This window comes from Xyrauchen texanus, chromosome 35 (genome assembly GCF_025860055.1).
Source record: "Xyrauchen texanus isolate HMW12.3.18 chromosome 35, RBS_HiC_50CHRs, whole genome shotgun sequence".
Taxonomy (NCBI): Eukaryota; Metazoa; Chordata; class Actinopteri; order Cypriniformes; family Catostomidae; genus Xyrauchen; species Xyrauchen texanus.
This window is the reverse complement of record NC_068310.1, coordinates 2,288,204-2,304,064: the sequence shown is the minus strand read 5'-3', so window position 1 is coordinate 2,304,064 and position 15,861 is coordinate 2,288,204. Positions and strand designations below refer to the sequence as shown.

Here is a 15,861-nt window from a genome sequence, read left to right as displayed (position 1 = left end):
GGGTGTGAGTGTTGTGAGGCTTTCATGACTGAACACTGTGAATTTACTCGAGATCTGCTGGTCGCCTGCGAGTATCTGCAGTAAACACGAGTATTGATCACTTGAGAGTAGCGATGGGCTTCCGAAAGAAGAGCAAGAGTCCTCCGGTGCTCAGCCACGAGTTTGTCATCCAGAATCACGCGGATATGGTGTCGTGTGTGGCCATGATCATCCTGCTGGGACTTATGTTTGAGGTTATTACAAGATAATATATGCATTTAAATTGCATTTTTTTTTCTTCATATTAAACCTTTATATAATAACATGCTCATCCTGCTGAGACTCATGATTGGGGTTATTATTATTTAATATTTAAATTAAGATGACTAAACACATCAACATACTGTATGTCCCTTATAAACATCTTACTCATATTAAGAAGTATTCAGTAATCAACCTCAGGATTGTTGAATTATGTGCTGAAATAAGACAATTAGCTGTTCTTAAAGCAGCACCAATTTTAGGGTAAGAAAGCTGATGGAGCATGATAATGAAACTAAACGTGCATAATGATATAGAAATCAACTTTAAATAGATAGAACCTAATGAGCTTGATCACGTGCCCATGTTTTGCTTTCTCGTTGCATCAATTGCATTTGATCATGTGTATGTGCCAGCCTGTCGGATAAGTAGATAATATATGATCGGTTAAATAATAATTTTTCCGACCATGTATATAATATAAAAACTGTGCTTTATAACTATCCTGCATTGAATGCATTTGAGCACATCTACTACCACAATTGCAGGAAATGCTTTATGCTGTTGTGGTTTTTGCATCTCGTATGTTGCTGTGTGCTTGTATGTATTAATATATTACTAATTTTCTCAATTGCAGGTGACTGCAAAGTTTGCGATAATGTTCATCACTGTCCAGTACAATGTTACTCTAAATCTGGGTAAGTTTGTCCACCTCAGCATCTGTTAAAGTAATAGTTCACCCAAAAAAGATGTTGGTCTCTGTCCCTTCAATTTTGCTGATACTAAAGGAAATACATTGCAAGAAGCAATCTTCGGAGTACAGGCAGATGAGAAAAGTAGAGAAAATGACCAAGTGCCAAATTTAAAGAATAGATGTATGGATTCTGTGGATACTGCTGTTATTAAGATTGAAGCGTCCGTTATTACATTGTTGCACATTGTATTAGGATTTATTTTTTAGTTGTAGCACCACCAAGGACCAGAAATGTATTAAATCTGTTGTGTGTCCTTGGATTGTCCTCCTATCCAGTTTTGTTATTTATTTATTTTTACGTTTTGTGACCTTTTTAAGTGTTGCTCTCAGAAGGTACGGGTCAATTAGGCATTTTGAGACATGGCCAAATGTCTTCGAATGAATTAAAATTGTTATGATTACTTTTGTCAGGATTTTGTCTAGTTGAAGTCCGTCACATTTTATGACTTGGACAAAACAACCTATGGCACATTTAAAAAAAGAATAGGTATGCCATCGGTTTCTAGTATATTTCAAATGACAGTACATCAACATTTTTAAAGCTTTCACATTTCAGAAGAAAGAGGAATTTAGATTATAGCCCACAGGGTACCTGAGGCCACATCCACATGAATACATTTTCATTTGAAAGCGCATTCATTTTACTACGTTTATGCCTATGCCTACGGTTATGGTTATCATCCATACTAGAATGGCATTTTCCTTCACTGAAAACATTACTGCATATATCGGAAAACGATAACGTCAAAATTAAATGGAATAGTGTTGAAGTGGCTTGAGAGAGAGGCTGAATTCACTTATTTAGAAAAAGGCCTCTTGTAGACACCCTGCACCAAATTTCATAATGATTGGCCAGTCATAATTGAAATGACAGCTTCTCCAAATTTGATTGACTAATGGTGGCCATTTTTGCCGATTGTTTGGTTTATATTTTATTAGACGTTTGCACTTAGGCACTTTTCTTGATCAAATAGGTGCAGTGTTATGATGTATGAGATATATATATATATATATATATATATATATATATATATATTTATAAATGTAACCCTTGTGTTCTCTTCCTTTATGCTTTACCTTAAAGGTATTGGGGGTCAATTTTGACCCCACACACAGTGTGATTGTAGCAAAATTATGATTTTTTTTTTTTCACTTTTCACTTTCTTCAATTATTTTAAAACTCAATTTAAATTTGTGCAGTTTATTTTTTTGTAAAAATTATTTTTATGTTAAATTCACTTCAGTGACGATCTGCATTCCTCAGTTATATTTTTGGAGATTATGCCATGTGTTAGATTACTGCCATCTCCTTGTAAGAACAAAAACTTGAAGTAAAATTAAGTGAAACTACAAAATATAATCAGCAGGTGGCTGCAGAGGTCCATTTATATGTCTAGTTGTGGCAAACTGATTATATATTTTTTTAGATATTATCACAAGTTATGCATTTGGATATACATTTAGACATTATCAAAGATATTAAAATATTTTTGTCAATACTTATTATTTTCTTTATGTGCTTCGAAGTGTCAGTTTGCATGACAAAATGATGAATGATTACATACATGGTACTGCAAAGACAAGACTTGGATTAAGATTTTAGTCACCTATTTTTTATTTTAAAATCCCAATTTAATAATCCATTAAGTTAATAAGAAGAAATAAATAAAACATGTTAATAAAACCAACAGGAATAAATAGAAATGAACTGGAGTGAACTGTGAGCATAGTACTTGAAGAAAAATTTGCAACAGCAAACTTGGCATTTTGCAGGCATCAAAATTCTGAACATTTAGTGAACTGAATAGCAATAAAGATCAACAACAAATTAATTATTTATAATAAAAAAAAAATTAATACAAGAACAGAACAGTGAGAAAGTATCATAGTCTTTTCATGAATCCATGCACATCTGGCAGAAGTTCATGAAAAAGGTGTGAGCCATGTTGTCACCGTACCAAAATTTCAGTAGTCGCTACCGATGCCAGTGAAATTTCACAGTCCTTGATACCAATTTCGATACCACAGCAAAAATATGCTAATATTATAATTTTCTATTGAATGCACCAGTTAAGTTATTTTAATTATTGTTTAATAATTAATATTATTTTTTAGGTTTCATTTAATTTCATCTTCAAAATGGTGTCTAATCAATAAATTCTTAAAACTTTTATCAAGTGAAAATAGAACTTTTCAACATGTAATTGCATTTTTACATTGAACTTTTATTCAACAGCTGTCTTGTGATATTTTGAATTATTATATTATTATTATTACTACAGTGAATTTTACTAAACAGTTGTAATGTATTTTTATTAAATTTCAGGCACCTAGATTTTATTTTGAATCGTGCTTTTAATATGACGTGTTTTCTGCCAAATGCTTCACTTTCCCAGATAAACAGTTTGCGTCACGGCGCAGTGCGATCGTTGAAGACTTTTAAGTCACGTCTGAAATTTCATCTCTTTACACTGGACTTTGAGTTTGAGAAATTAAATGTAGGACACAGTTTTGGAGTGTTTGTATTTTAGATTACTGGTGTTTGTGTATGTTGTCATTTTGAAATGTTATGTTTTAAATTGTATTACTGTGAAGCACTTTGGTCAACTCTTTAGTTTGAAATGCTTTATAAATAAAGTTGAGTTGAGATTAAAGTGCAAATGCTGTGATATATTTGACATGTGCTGCGTGATTCACAGTAGATTAGTGCTCTGCATCTCATACAACGTGAATGATTCTCAATGTTTGTAGAGATTCTAGTGAGTGGTCAGATTTATTTAATGTGCACAGCTCGTCCACAGTAAGATTGCAGCCATAAGCGGTTTTAAAAACATGCCATGATTTTAATTTGATTAATTGTCCATTTCAGTGTACAAGGAGTAACAGAGCACACGCTCAGAAAGAGCATTTTAAAGCAGTCCTGTGTCAGTCATACTGCGCGCTTGTACCGGATTGAGTCCGTGCTCGGTACTGCAGAAACACTGGTATAGTTACATCTTTTTTTATTTTAGTATCGACTTGGTACCGAAGTACCAGTACTTTTGAAAATACAAGATCATTGGCAATGTTTTTTTTACAGTTTGTGCATATCTTGTTTCACATCCTTTTTACGGGAACACAACCGACACCTTTTCTTTTTGTGAGGCAGAGCTGCTGAGGAGGGGCTTCTGAAGATGTATATCAGGCTTGTGTGTGTGTGTTAATTGTGGATATGTAATGGTCTCATCCTTTTATCTCTCTCTCGCTCTGTGCCTGTGGATGTGTAATTTTCTATATATAAAAAATGGTCTTTGTTGAAGTCTTACCTATTCGTGTGTGTGTGAGAGAGAGAGAGCACATGCGTTCTGCAATGTGGATGTGTTATAGTACCACCCCTTTCTTCTGTCCTTGTGAGTGTTCTGCATTGTGTCAGATTTTATTTTATTTGACAAATAATAAAAAAAAAAAAAAACTTTTTTATCGTCTTTCCTATTAATTTCCAATGTGGTGTCAAATTTGACCCCAATTACCATGAAATAATTTTTTTCTTCACATCAACAGAATCCAGCCCAGTTTTTGTGTGTGTATAGATAGGTAATGTCAGCAAAGTCACAAAATCTAATGCCACTGAGATGAAGGAAACCATGTTTTTTAAAGAAGCAAAGTTCAAAAGGGGTCATTTAATACTCCAATACCATACAAGGGTTAATTTGTTAAACATTACACAATTTAATTTGATGGCATTTTTTTTATGAAGTTGGAATTTGTAAATCTTAAATAGGCTCAAATTGTTTTTAGAGTGCAGGAGCGTCTCTAGGTGATACAGTAGGCTAGGTTAATTCTAGTCAGCAGTTGTGAACTGATGGTGGAGACGATCTGGCATTTATCAATTTTAGACAATTTGCTAAAATGCATTAATTAAAGGTGGGGTATGTGATTTGCAAAACGGCCGGCAGATTTTGAAAATACACAACTCTAAGGTCCTACCTTCTCTCCTCCAACGCTGGCCCTGACTCCACCCATTCGAAAAACATGGACGCGCAATCATGCACGAGCGAAAACTCAGATGCGCAGTGTTCTAGCAGTGTTCTAGACTCACTAGTCAAACTGTGCATTCACCTGTCAGACAATTTTTCAGAGCAAATTGTTGACACAGCAGGAGGAGGGGTCGCATACCACTCTTGAAAGGTGTAGAGCTGATTTTCTCATAACTGTAAAAAAAAAGAACATCGCCAGCCCTGGCGTCTGTACAGCGGTCTTCTATTCAAAACAGGATTCATAGAAATGTGGAACAACCCCACTAGCACTATAAAAGCTCTATTCTCCATACATAAATACAATCGCTTCCTGTTACTGGGTCACGAGCTTTGAGTATGCGCACTGAACGGGACACGCAGCCAGGGTGGTGGGGGAGGGGGCATGGTACGACCGTTTGATTGACACATTTTCTGTCCAATGATTCTAGATGGTCTTGAAAATGATTGGTTGGAGTTTTTCGAGTCCTGCCCGTTCCACAGATGATTAAATTGCTTAATTTTCATTTCAGTGCTTCTAATTTACAGCCAGTAAGTGGGTTAGGAATAGGATTTCAAGTTATTTTGAAAAAATGGTCAAAAAAGAAAATCACATACCCCACCTTTAAAAGAGCTGCAGTGCTTGGACCTCTAATGAGCACACCATGTGCTGAGATTTGGAGTTGAAATGTGGCTTTTTGATTTTATTTAGATGCCGAGGACAAGACAGAACCAGTGAATAACTACAAGTACGGTCCCAAAGACATTGCTACTGTGTTCTTTTACCTGCTCATCGCTATAATTCTTCATGCCCTGATTCAAGAGTACATACTTGATGTGAGTAATGTCTTATATTCTTAGTATGAGTCAATGGGTCTCATCTGTGCATGAAAACCTGTGCAAACCTTTTCCAGGGTTTTTCCTGGCTCAAAATGAGGCAGAGGTGGTACCATCCTGATCATGTGCATACATACATTTGTCCCATGCCTTCAACCGGCTGAAGCAAACACTTACAAGCAGCCTAATTTAGGTGTTTAATAATTGGATGATTGAAGAAAATGACAATTATCAACTTATAGCATATTTAATTAAAAAATCTAACCTGTTCAACATTAATTAAATACAACATAACAGCTATTGTGTTCATTTTTTAGCTAGCACACAGCAAACTTGATTAACCTCTTAGACCGATAAGAAGTTAATCTCTGATCTCAGGTATGTGGGTGGTTATGGTGGGATGGGACGATGTGTAAAGAAAAGACCAATCGGCCACTGTTTTACTGCTTGGATTGGACTGATCGCTTGGATTGACTGGTCTTGATTTACCATGTGCACAACTGAAACAGTGCTGGATCTTATTACTTGTTACTTATTCTATGTAATTATGTTTCTGGTTTATTGTGGCATTTACAAATGTAAGTAAAACCCACAGATCTCTTGTTTGAAGAGTTTTTTTAAACTTTTGATAAAAAAGGCTACCTTGGTTGGTTCCAAATGCCATAACTTGCTTTGAGATAACAATAAATTTTTTTGCCCTGATACAGATGACATGATTGTAGTCATCATGTCAAGCATGAATAATTAACCAAATGAATAAATAAACTGCATCACTTTCTCAGCAGTGTTGTAACATAAGAGTCTCCAAACATGACATTTTTGAGAAAATCAAGATTATGCTTTGTTAGTAATTAAGTCAATGAAATAAGGCCATGAAACACATAATAGATTTTGTAGACTCCAGTTTTCACTCACAAAATTAACTTGCATGGGACACTTTTTGTGTTAGAAAGGCCGTATCGGATCACCCTCTTCTTCTGAGGTCAATTCACAGCATGTCTTCTTCCAAAAACGATAATGAGCTCAAACAGGAAAGACTGCACCTCTCGTTGGTTTCATACGGATTACACAACCAGAGAATATTTGTTTTCAATCTAAATTGTTAATTTAAAAGTAGACAGTTCAAGACATGCAGTGCATCCAGAAAGTATACACTGTGTAAAAAATGTTTTCCACATTTTGTTCTGTTACAGCCTTATTCCAAAATGTATTAAATTCATTATTTTTCTCAAAATTCTACAAACAATACCCCATAATGACAACATGAAAGAAGTTTGTTTGAAATCTTTTTCTTAAAAAAAAAAAAAGAAAACGGGGAAAAAAAAAATCACATGTCTTTGCTCAATACTTTGGTGAAGCTCCTTTGGCACCAATTACAGCCGCAAGTCTTTTTGTGTATGATGCTGCAAGCTTGGCACACCTATTTTTGGGCAGTTACTCCCATTCTTCTTTGCAGATCCTCTCAAGCTCCATCAGGTTGGATGGGGAGCGTCGGTGCACAGCCATTTTCAGATCTCTCCAGAGATGTTCAATCGGGTTCAAGTCTGGGCTCTGGCTGGGCCACTCAAGGACATTCAGAGAGTTGTCCTGTAGCCACTCCTTTGTTATCTTGGCTGTGTGCTTAGGGTCATTGACCTGTTGTAAGATGAACCTTTGCCCCAGTCTGAGGTCCAGAGCGCTCTGGAGCAGGATTTCATCAAGGATGTCTCTGTACATTGCTGCATTCATCTTTCCCTCGATCCTGACTAGTCTCCCAGTTCCTGCCGCTGAAAAACATCCCCACAGCATGATGCTGCCACCACCATGCTTCACTGTAGGGATGGTATTGGCCAGGTGATGAGCAGTGTCTGGTTTCCTCCAGACATGACGCTTGCCATTCAGGCCAAAGAGTTCAATCTTTTGTTTCTCATGGTCTGAGAGTCCTTCAGGTGCCTTTTGGCAAACTCCAGGCGGGCTGTCATGTGCCTTTTACTGAGGAGTGGCTTCCGTCTGGCCACTCTACCATACAGGCCTGATTTGTGGAGTGCTGCAGAGATGGTTGTTCTTCTGGAAGGTTCTCCTCTCTCCACAGAGAAACGCTGGAGCTCTGTCAGAGTGACCATCGGGTTCTTGGTCACCTTCCTGACAAAGACCCTTCTCCCCGATCGCTCAATTTGGCCAGCTCTAGGAAGAGTCCTGGTGGTTCCAAACTTCCATTTACGGATGATGGAGGCCACTGTGCTCATTGGGACCCTCTATGCTGCAGACATTTTTTCTCTGTACCCTTCCCCAGATCTGTGCCTCAATACAATCCTGTCTACAGACAATTCCTTGGACTTCATGGCTTAGTTTCTGCTCTGACATGCACCGTTAACTGTGTTATAGACAGGTGTGTGTCTTTCCAAATCATGTCCAATCAACTGAATTTACCACAGGTGGACTCCAATCAAGTTGTAGAAACATCTCAAGGATGATCAGTGGAAACAGGATGCACCTGAGCTCAATTTTGAGAGTGATGGCAAAGGCTGTGAATACTTATGTACATGTGATTTTTATTTTTTTTTTTATTTTTTTATTTTCCAAGATTTCAAACTAACTTTTCACGTTGTCATTATGGGGTATTGTTTTTAAAATTTGAGGAATATAACTAATTTAATCCATTATGGAATAAGGATGTAATATAACAAAATGTGGAAAAAGCGAAGCGCTGTGAATACTCATGTCTGCATGGCAAGTATACGCTGAGTTTTGGTTCATTTTCGTGACGCGCTCCAGACAGAAGTTCTCGGAGACTGAGATGCAGAAAGCACATCCCGTATGATTTCTTTATTTGACAAAACCACAAAGTTTTGCTGTTATTGTCAGGATTCAGTCCTTATCGGCGCAGTTGATGCTTGGTCTGCTTTTTGTTGGTTTTTGCTCTCAAGAGAAATGGTATAACTGAGGGGATTTTCCCACATACAATGGCTGTTTCGAAGGCTGTGTGCTCCGGAGGTTGCATTTGTTGGCCCCATACGTCACAGAGGCTCGTTTCAGAAAAGCGAGTAGGACACTCTGAATGCAGTCTTCGAATGCGACCTTCTTTCACAGGAATACGTAATACTATAATCACTGGCTTCCTCTGCGCTTCCGCATTCGTCACTTCTTTTTTTACTCTACGTCATATGCAGGAAATCGTCTCTTGTGAACGTGTGGACGGGCTTTACCGGAAGCCAGTGATTATAGTTTAAAAAGTTATGAATATGGATATTTTTCTTACAAAAACGCATCGCTTCATTTCCGAAGCCCGTTATTAACCCCCTGGAGCCGTATGGATTACTTTTGGGATGGATGGATGCGCTTTTTTTGGGCTTCAAAATCTAAGATACCATCCGTTTCGATTATAAAGCTTGGAAGAGCCAGGATATTTTTTAATATAACTCAGATTGTGTTTGGCTAAAAGAAGAAAGTCACGTACAACTTGGATGGCTTGAGTGTGAGTAAATTATGGGATAATTTTCATTTTTGGGTGAACTAACACTTTAAGTCTGTGTTCATTAGTCATTTTAATCCAAATGAAATATTTTCCAGGTATTATAATTTTTTAATATGCCTTTGCTTTAGTGAAATAACAAATGGAATTTCAAATGTTTTATTTGTAACATTACACTACACTACTATTCTTACACAGAAGAAATGTGTCTTAATATGTGAAAGGGCATCTAATTTTCGAAAAGCCCGTGTGTGTGTGTGTGTGTGTGTGTGTGTGTGTGTGTGTTTTCATCATCTGGTAAATAAATAAATAAAAGCATTCACATTTGAATGGTGAATCTGTCTTTAAACTGTCTTTCATGACCAGCCCAAGGCAGTAACCTGATTCTGTCTCTATAGAAAATCAATCGTCGACTACACTTGTCCAAAACAAAGCACAGTAAGTTTAATGAGTCAGGACAGCTGGCTGCCTTCTACTTGTTCTCCTTCATCTGGGGCTGCAGCATCCTCACCAATGTAAGACATCTCTGCATGAGAGCTCACATGTCTCCTTTCCTCATTTGTGCACAAAATAACACTTTCTTTTTTCACAGGAGGAATTTGTGACAAATCCGACATTTCTTTGGGAAGGCTATCCTCATACCCACATGGCGTAAGTGAGGGATCATGTGACACTCACTCACTCTTACAGCAAAGTCTTTTCATATGTTGTAGTTGCTTGTAGAACAAAATTTGTACGTCTTCTGAAGAAATATGACCGGTGCTTGCTGTGCAAAAGTCGTGACCACATTGCTAGGGTGTTGTGAGTGATTTCCAGGGCATTGCTTTGCAGTTCCTAAGGTGTTCTGAGTGGTAAAAGACTTGGTACCCTCCTTCAGTGTAAGCCTGTAAGGATTATTGTCCACTGTATTGTCTATAAATAGACCGATATTCATTATTTAATAATTTTTTAAACCGATACGATACTGATTTATTTGTATGTTTACGTATCCGATAACCACTTTGCAAAACATTTTATAAATGTAATTAATTTTTTATTTCATTTTTATTTTACAGATACAATATTCAGCAGAGAAAAAAGTGCATCAATTTATGGCAATAATATATTATAATATATAATAACTACAACAACAATAATAAAATAGGCAAAATTATTTTACAATATCTGATTTCAAATAGAGAACACAAACGACAAGGGAGTCTACCAGTATTGTATGATTGTAATCTTCCATTTTAAAATACAGTTGGGAAAGGTTTAGGTGTTACTTAATAGGCAAAGGCAAATAGTTCACTGGAATAAGTATTCATTCTTTAGAAATAGAAAAACAATAAATGCATTGCTGCGATTACAGAGTCCACTCCTAACGGAATCAGAATTATTAATGTTTCGTCTGTCTCTAGATTACAGCAGCTGCCTCACGAATCACCTGCTGCAGAGCTGACATATTTTGTGTTTTACAGTGAGCTGAAAAAAAATCTAGTATTTGTACACAGCTTCTCTTTCTGCAAATTAAATGCAAATATCATCAATGCTCTCATTGTCACCCGACTCAAAGCTGTTTTAGACACGTTTATTGTGACAAGTATTTTGCCCCATGAATGTTTACGCAAAATTTTAAATTGTGTTGCGGGACAATTAATTTCCACAGAGCTGTAATCGCATATATGGGGATTCATAGCAAAATAAAGTTTAATAGTAAATGTTAATATAATTAACATTTAAGATAATTAAGTGGATCTCGTTAAAAGCTGAGCTGGCATACGGTGGCCATTCTGGTATAGTGCCAGTCATTCTATTGGAACACGAGTATCTACAATGCATTCAGAAATTATTCAGACCCCTTAGTTTTTTCACGTTTTGTTATGCTGCAGCCTTATGCTAAAATGCTTTGTTTTCACATCAATCTACGCCCCATACCTCATAATGACAAATTAAAAAACACATTTTTGTTAACTTTTCAAATTTATAAAAAAAATTAAACATTTGAAATATGATGATGACATAAGTATTCAGACCCTTAACTCAGTACTTAGTTGAATCACCTTCGGCAGTGATTACAGCCTCAAATCTTTTTGGGTATGATGCAACAAGCTTTGCACACCTGGATTTGGGGATTTTCTGCAGATTCTCACAAGCTCTGTCAGGTTGGATGAGGACAGTTAGTGGACACCCATTTTCAGGTCTCTCCAGAGATGTTCGATTGGGTTCAAGTCCGGGCTCTGGCTGGGCTTCTCAAGGACATTCACAGAGTTGTCCCTTAGCCACTATTGCGTTATCTTGGCTGGTTGCTTAGGGTCATTGTCCTGTTGGAAGGTGAATCTTTGGCCCAGTCTGAGGTCCTGAGTGCTCTGGACCAGGATTTCATTTAGAATATCTCAGAATTTTACTGCATTCAGCTTTCTTTCAACCCTGACTAGTCCCTGCTACTGAAAAACAACCCCACAGAATGATGCTATCACCACCATGCTTCACTGTTGGGATTGTGTTGAGCAGGTGATGATTGTTGCTTATTTTCCTCCAGAGATGATGCTTGGAATTGAGGCTGAACAGTTCATTCTTCGTTTCATCAGACCATTGAATCTTGTGCTGTTTTATGTGTCTTGCACTGAGGAAAGTCTGGCCACTCTGCTATAAAGCCCAGATCAGTGGAATGTTGCAGTGATCCCATCTCCACACATGATCTCTGGAGCTCAACTGGAGTGACCTTTTGGGTTCTTGGTCACGTCTCTTACCAATGCCCTTCTCCCCCAATTGCTCAGTTTGGCTGGCCTAACACAGTCATAAAGCCTGACTGAGGCCCACAAAAACAAAGTCATAAATCTTACTGATAAAAACTGCGCCAAAATCAAACCAAGGGAGTACAAAACAGACTACAAATCCCAAGCAGACTGGCTCACTTTACAACTGTCTGAAATTCCAAAGGATCGAACTCTCAACTCCTATTGGATGAGGCACTCAACAGAACGCACCTCAACTATGACATCATCAAGAGTATTTCTACTCTATAGAAATAGCTTGCTTCCAGTGACTTTGCATGCTGTATGTAGACGTGGCTCATCGCTGCTCTCAGGTGTTGCCTCGTTGCACAAGGAAGTAACGTGCAACTTGAAACTGCGGCCATACAATCTCCATCTCGCTGGACGAGTTGAGATTACATTGTGTTCCACCGAACACTTTAACTGATCCGAAGGAAACCACCGAGCAATCCGCATCTTCATCCGTTTGCCTGCAGAAGTGAAGAAGAGTTCCCTTCCTTCTTCAATCAAGTTGACGTCGCTGATTTCTCCACCAGCCGTCGAGAATTACCAGCCGCCCGCTGACAGAGCAAGAAAACAGCCTCCCGTCATCACATGAGCCTCGAAGAACAGAGTCTGAGTCAAAAGACGGATGAACACACGTTTTACATGCATCCTCACACGACACAATAGGTTACGTCTGGGCAGAGATAAGATATTTAGGTGTGTTATTCTTGTGGATCAAGTTTATTGTTTGTACAGTTTATGGACCGCGGAGTCCGCTCATTTGTTGCTAATAATCCTCAAGGTATTAATGTAACATACTGTTATCACAAATGAGAGTTTGCTGTGTTGTAATCCAACCACGTTGGACTGTTGTGTATTTACGCCATCACGGATAAGACCGGCACACTGTGTTTATCCATAATTGTTGCCTTCTTTCCCATGATTGCGAAACCAGCTTCAGCGTCACCACTTTCACTCTCTCCCTCTCTGTTGTACCAACCACACACACACACACACACACACACACGTCGTACAAGCGACAGGTACATGGGCAGACGCCATTAACCGGCTTCCCTCCGCCCACATTCGCGGTCATACTCTCTGGCCGGAAATCTCATGTGACATACTCTCCACGAGAGTCACGTCCACCATTTTGTGCATGTCACGCCTCACCCACACATACCGTCCTCTCATGTGTTATAGGCTTATTTTGGTTACCATATCTAATCACGTCACTGTTTAGTTTGTCGTTGAATGTCAGAAGTTTATTGACTGCGTTGTATTGATTATTAATTGATATTTTATTTTCAATAAACTTTTTTATTACTTTTTTATATAACGTTATAATTAAAAGAGAAGTGTTTTGGTTTGTTTTGCATTCACGTGTGTCAAAGGCTGGCAGGGGATGTCAGTGCTCGAATTCAACCCTTCGTTGTTCCCTTTTTAATCTTGATGATCTACGGACATCAATTTTCCTAAGAGAACAATCTAACATTGAGACTGTTATACTGTCTGGTTATTAGTCCCTGATTCCAGGGTGGTGCCCCATCTACACTAATTCTAATTAATATTCTGTTGATTTTGATAATTGACAATTATCTTTGATTGTTGAATTTGAAGGATCAATAAGTTAGTGTTAAGTCTAATCAATGTTTAATTAATTTTAATAATTAATTATTATCTTTGATAATAATTAATATTCTATTAAATTTGTTGATTTTAAAGGATTAAAAAAAAAGCTAACATTGATTCTAATCTATGCTCTATTGATTTTAATATTTAATAATTATCTATGATAGTTATTAATTATTGCTAATAACCAAACCCACTCCTAAACTGTGAGCCCTACATAAATTGGTGCCCCGTGTGAGGCTTCCTATGTGCCAGTTTGTCACAGTGTGTATGCATAGGAATCCAAAGTAATAACTTGAATCATTACTTCAAAGTTTGGTTCTGTTTGACTTCTCATGACTTGCCAAACATAAGCCAGTGTGGTGTGAAAGTGCTCTTAGAGTGAATTAGGAGTTGGTAAATTTACGATAGTCTGCTCAAAACCTGCTGTTGTTGTTATTTAACTTCTAACGCTTTCATGTAGATTTTACAGAGTGATGTCAGGTCACCTTAGTGACATCCACCAAGGAGAGAACGCAGTGAAAATGCATAACAGAGAAACATTATGTAACAGTAACTCGTAAGCCACAGGTCGAAGCCTCTCACCTGTGTGTTTGTGTTAGCATTACAGCAACTGTAACTCAGCAAGCTATCAGAGCCACTGTGTTGCGAGCATTTGTACAGCCCAGTAAAATGAGTCGCCAATCACCCCACGTGGCCGGTGCTGATGCTCCTCAGAGGACAGACGACCCAGCACTGCAATGTGTGGTCGCTGCTGTCCTCCATCTCTCCATAGAGGAGATGGATAACCTTAATGGCTACGATATTAGTTGTTGTGATGAAGCATTGCAGGAACTAGTTGATTATGTCAACAACCCGGTCGTAAAACCAAAGTGGACAATCCTGGACCACTTGGGCCAAATGTTCCTCCATCACCACAGAACCCAACTGCAAACCGCAGAGCACCAGGCCTTCCTCGCCCATCTGCAGAACAGCTACCAAGCAGAGCAGAGGGAAAATATCAGCCTGCGCCAAGCAATTAGGTGCACCCAGCTAAGAGCAGAGTCAGATCAGGTAAGTGCAGCTGAAATGCACAGCACAGCATCTGACATCGAAGAGGGCCCCCTCTTTAGCACAACACATGCTAGGAGCCGAGATGCCCCTAGTGGTACAGTCTCTGACTTTGTCCTCCTAGATGCCATTCAAGCTCCTCCTGCGGCCCGCTGGTTGGACGCAGGTGCCCCTCCTTACAATCGCCCACTACAGTCAGGTTTCAGTCACACCACTTTGCGTTTCAAGATGACTGATTCCACAGCACGGAGGGGGGGAAATTACTTCCAAGCCCAGAGTGGTGTAAAGAGCTCGAAGATCCCCTTAGCCAGGGAGCTGTACGCAAACCGGGATCCACCCCCAAGCGTCGACTGGACCCCGCCCCGCAACGAAGGGGACGAAGTCGTCCTCATCGCCATAGCGATCTGAGTGACTATGGTGCTTCGGATGACTCTGATGACACATGGTCATACCGACACCAAGGCATGAGCATTCGACAACTCGAGTCCCTCGCAAGGGGCATAGAACGCTTTGACCCGTTAATTCTTAAGAAAAGTGGACATCTTCACTGCTCAGGACAAAGGAGGGATTCATGAACAATTATTACACAAACAGTCATTGATCATCGAGAAAGCAACACACCATATTAGAAACCAAGGGAATGTAAACTTCTAAACAGGATCGCTTTTGTAAGTCACTTTGGATAAAAGCGTCTGCCAAATGAATAAATGTAAATGTGTGTCTATTCAGTTCTATTTTGTCATGTGGACTATATGCGAGGATGTGTGGGGCAGTACTAAATAAAAACAAAATGCCATTTTTATGAAAAAAATGGGATCACCCACCCTGAAATATTCTTCCAAAAATCGTCATTTGTGTTCTACAGAAGATAGAAAATCATACACAACTGGGATGACATGAGGGTAAATTATAAGAGAATTAACATTTTTGGGTGAACTATCACTAAGTTACATTTAAATTAATCTAGGATAATTTCACATGAACTCTCCTTTTTCACCATGTTAATGTTTCTGTCGTCGGATTTCAAAGAAACCATTTCTGTTAAAATTTTCAACCAAAACATTTGTTCTTTTTCACTTTTGGCGAAATCCGAATATGGCATTTATTTGGGGGGGCTGACATTTCAGTGCATCCTTACTGACTGCGTGTGATCAGATTACACAG

General features: G+C 38.4%; 1 protein-coding gene across 1 annotated transcript in view; it reads left to right on the top strand.

The window, feature by feature from the left end:
• The window catches only part of LOC127628442 (translocating chain-associated membrane protein 1-like), a 38,008-nt gene continuing 22,147 nt past the window's right edge, over positions 1-15,861 (top strand). The window contains exons 1-5 of the mRNA XM_052105183.1: positions 1-233; positions 878-938; positions 5,699-5,823; positions 9,673-9,789; positions 9,867-9,925. Of these exons, the coding sequence (XP_051961143.1) occupies positions 114-233; positions 878-938; positions 5,699-5,823; positions 9,673-9,789; positions 9,867-9,925 (482 nt within the window). The 5' untranslated portion in view covers positions 1-113. The remainder of the gene's footprint in view (positions 234-877; positions 939-5,698; positions 5,824-9,672; positions 9,790-9,866; positions 9,926-15,861) is intronic.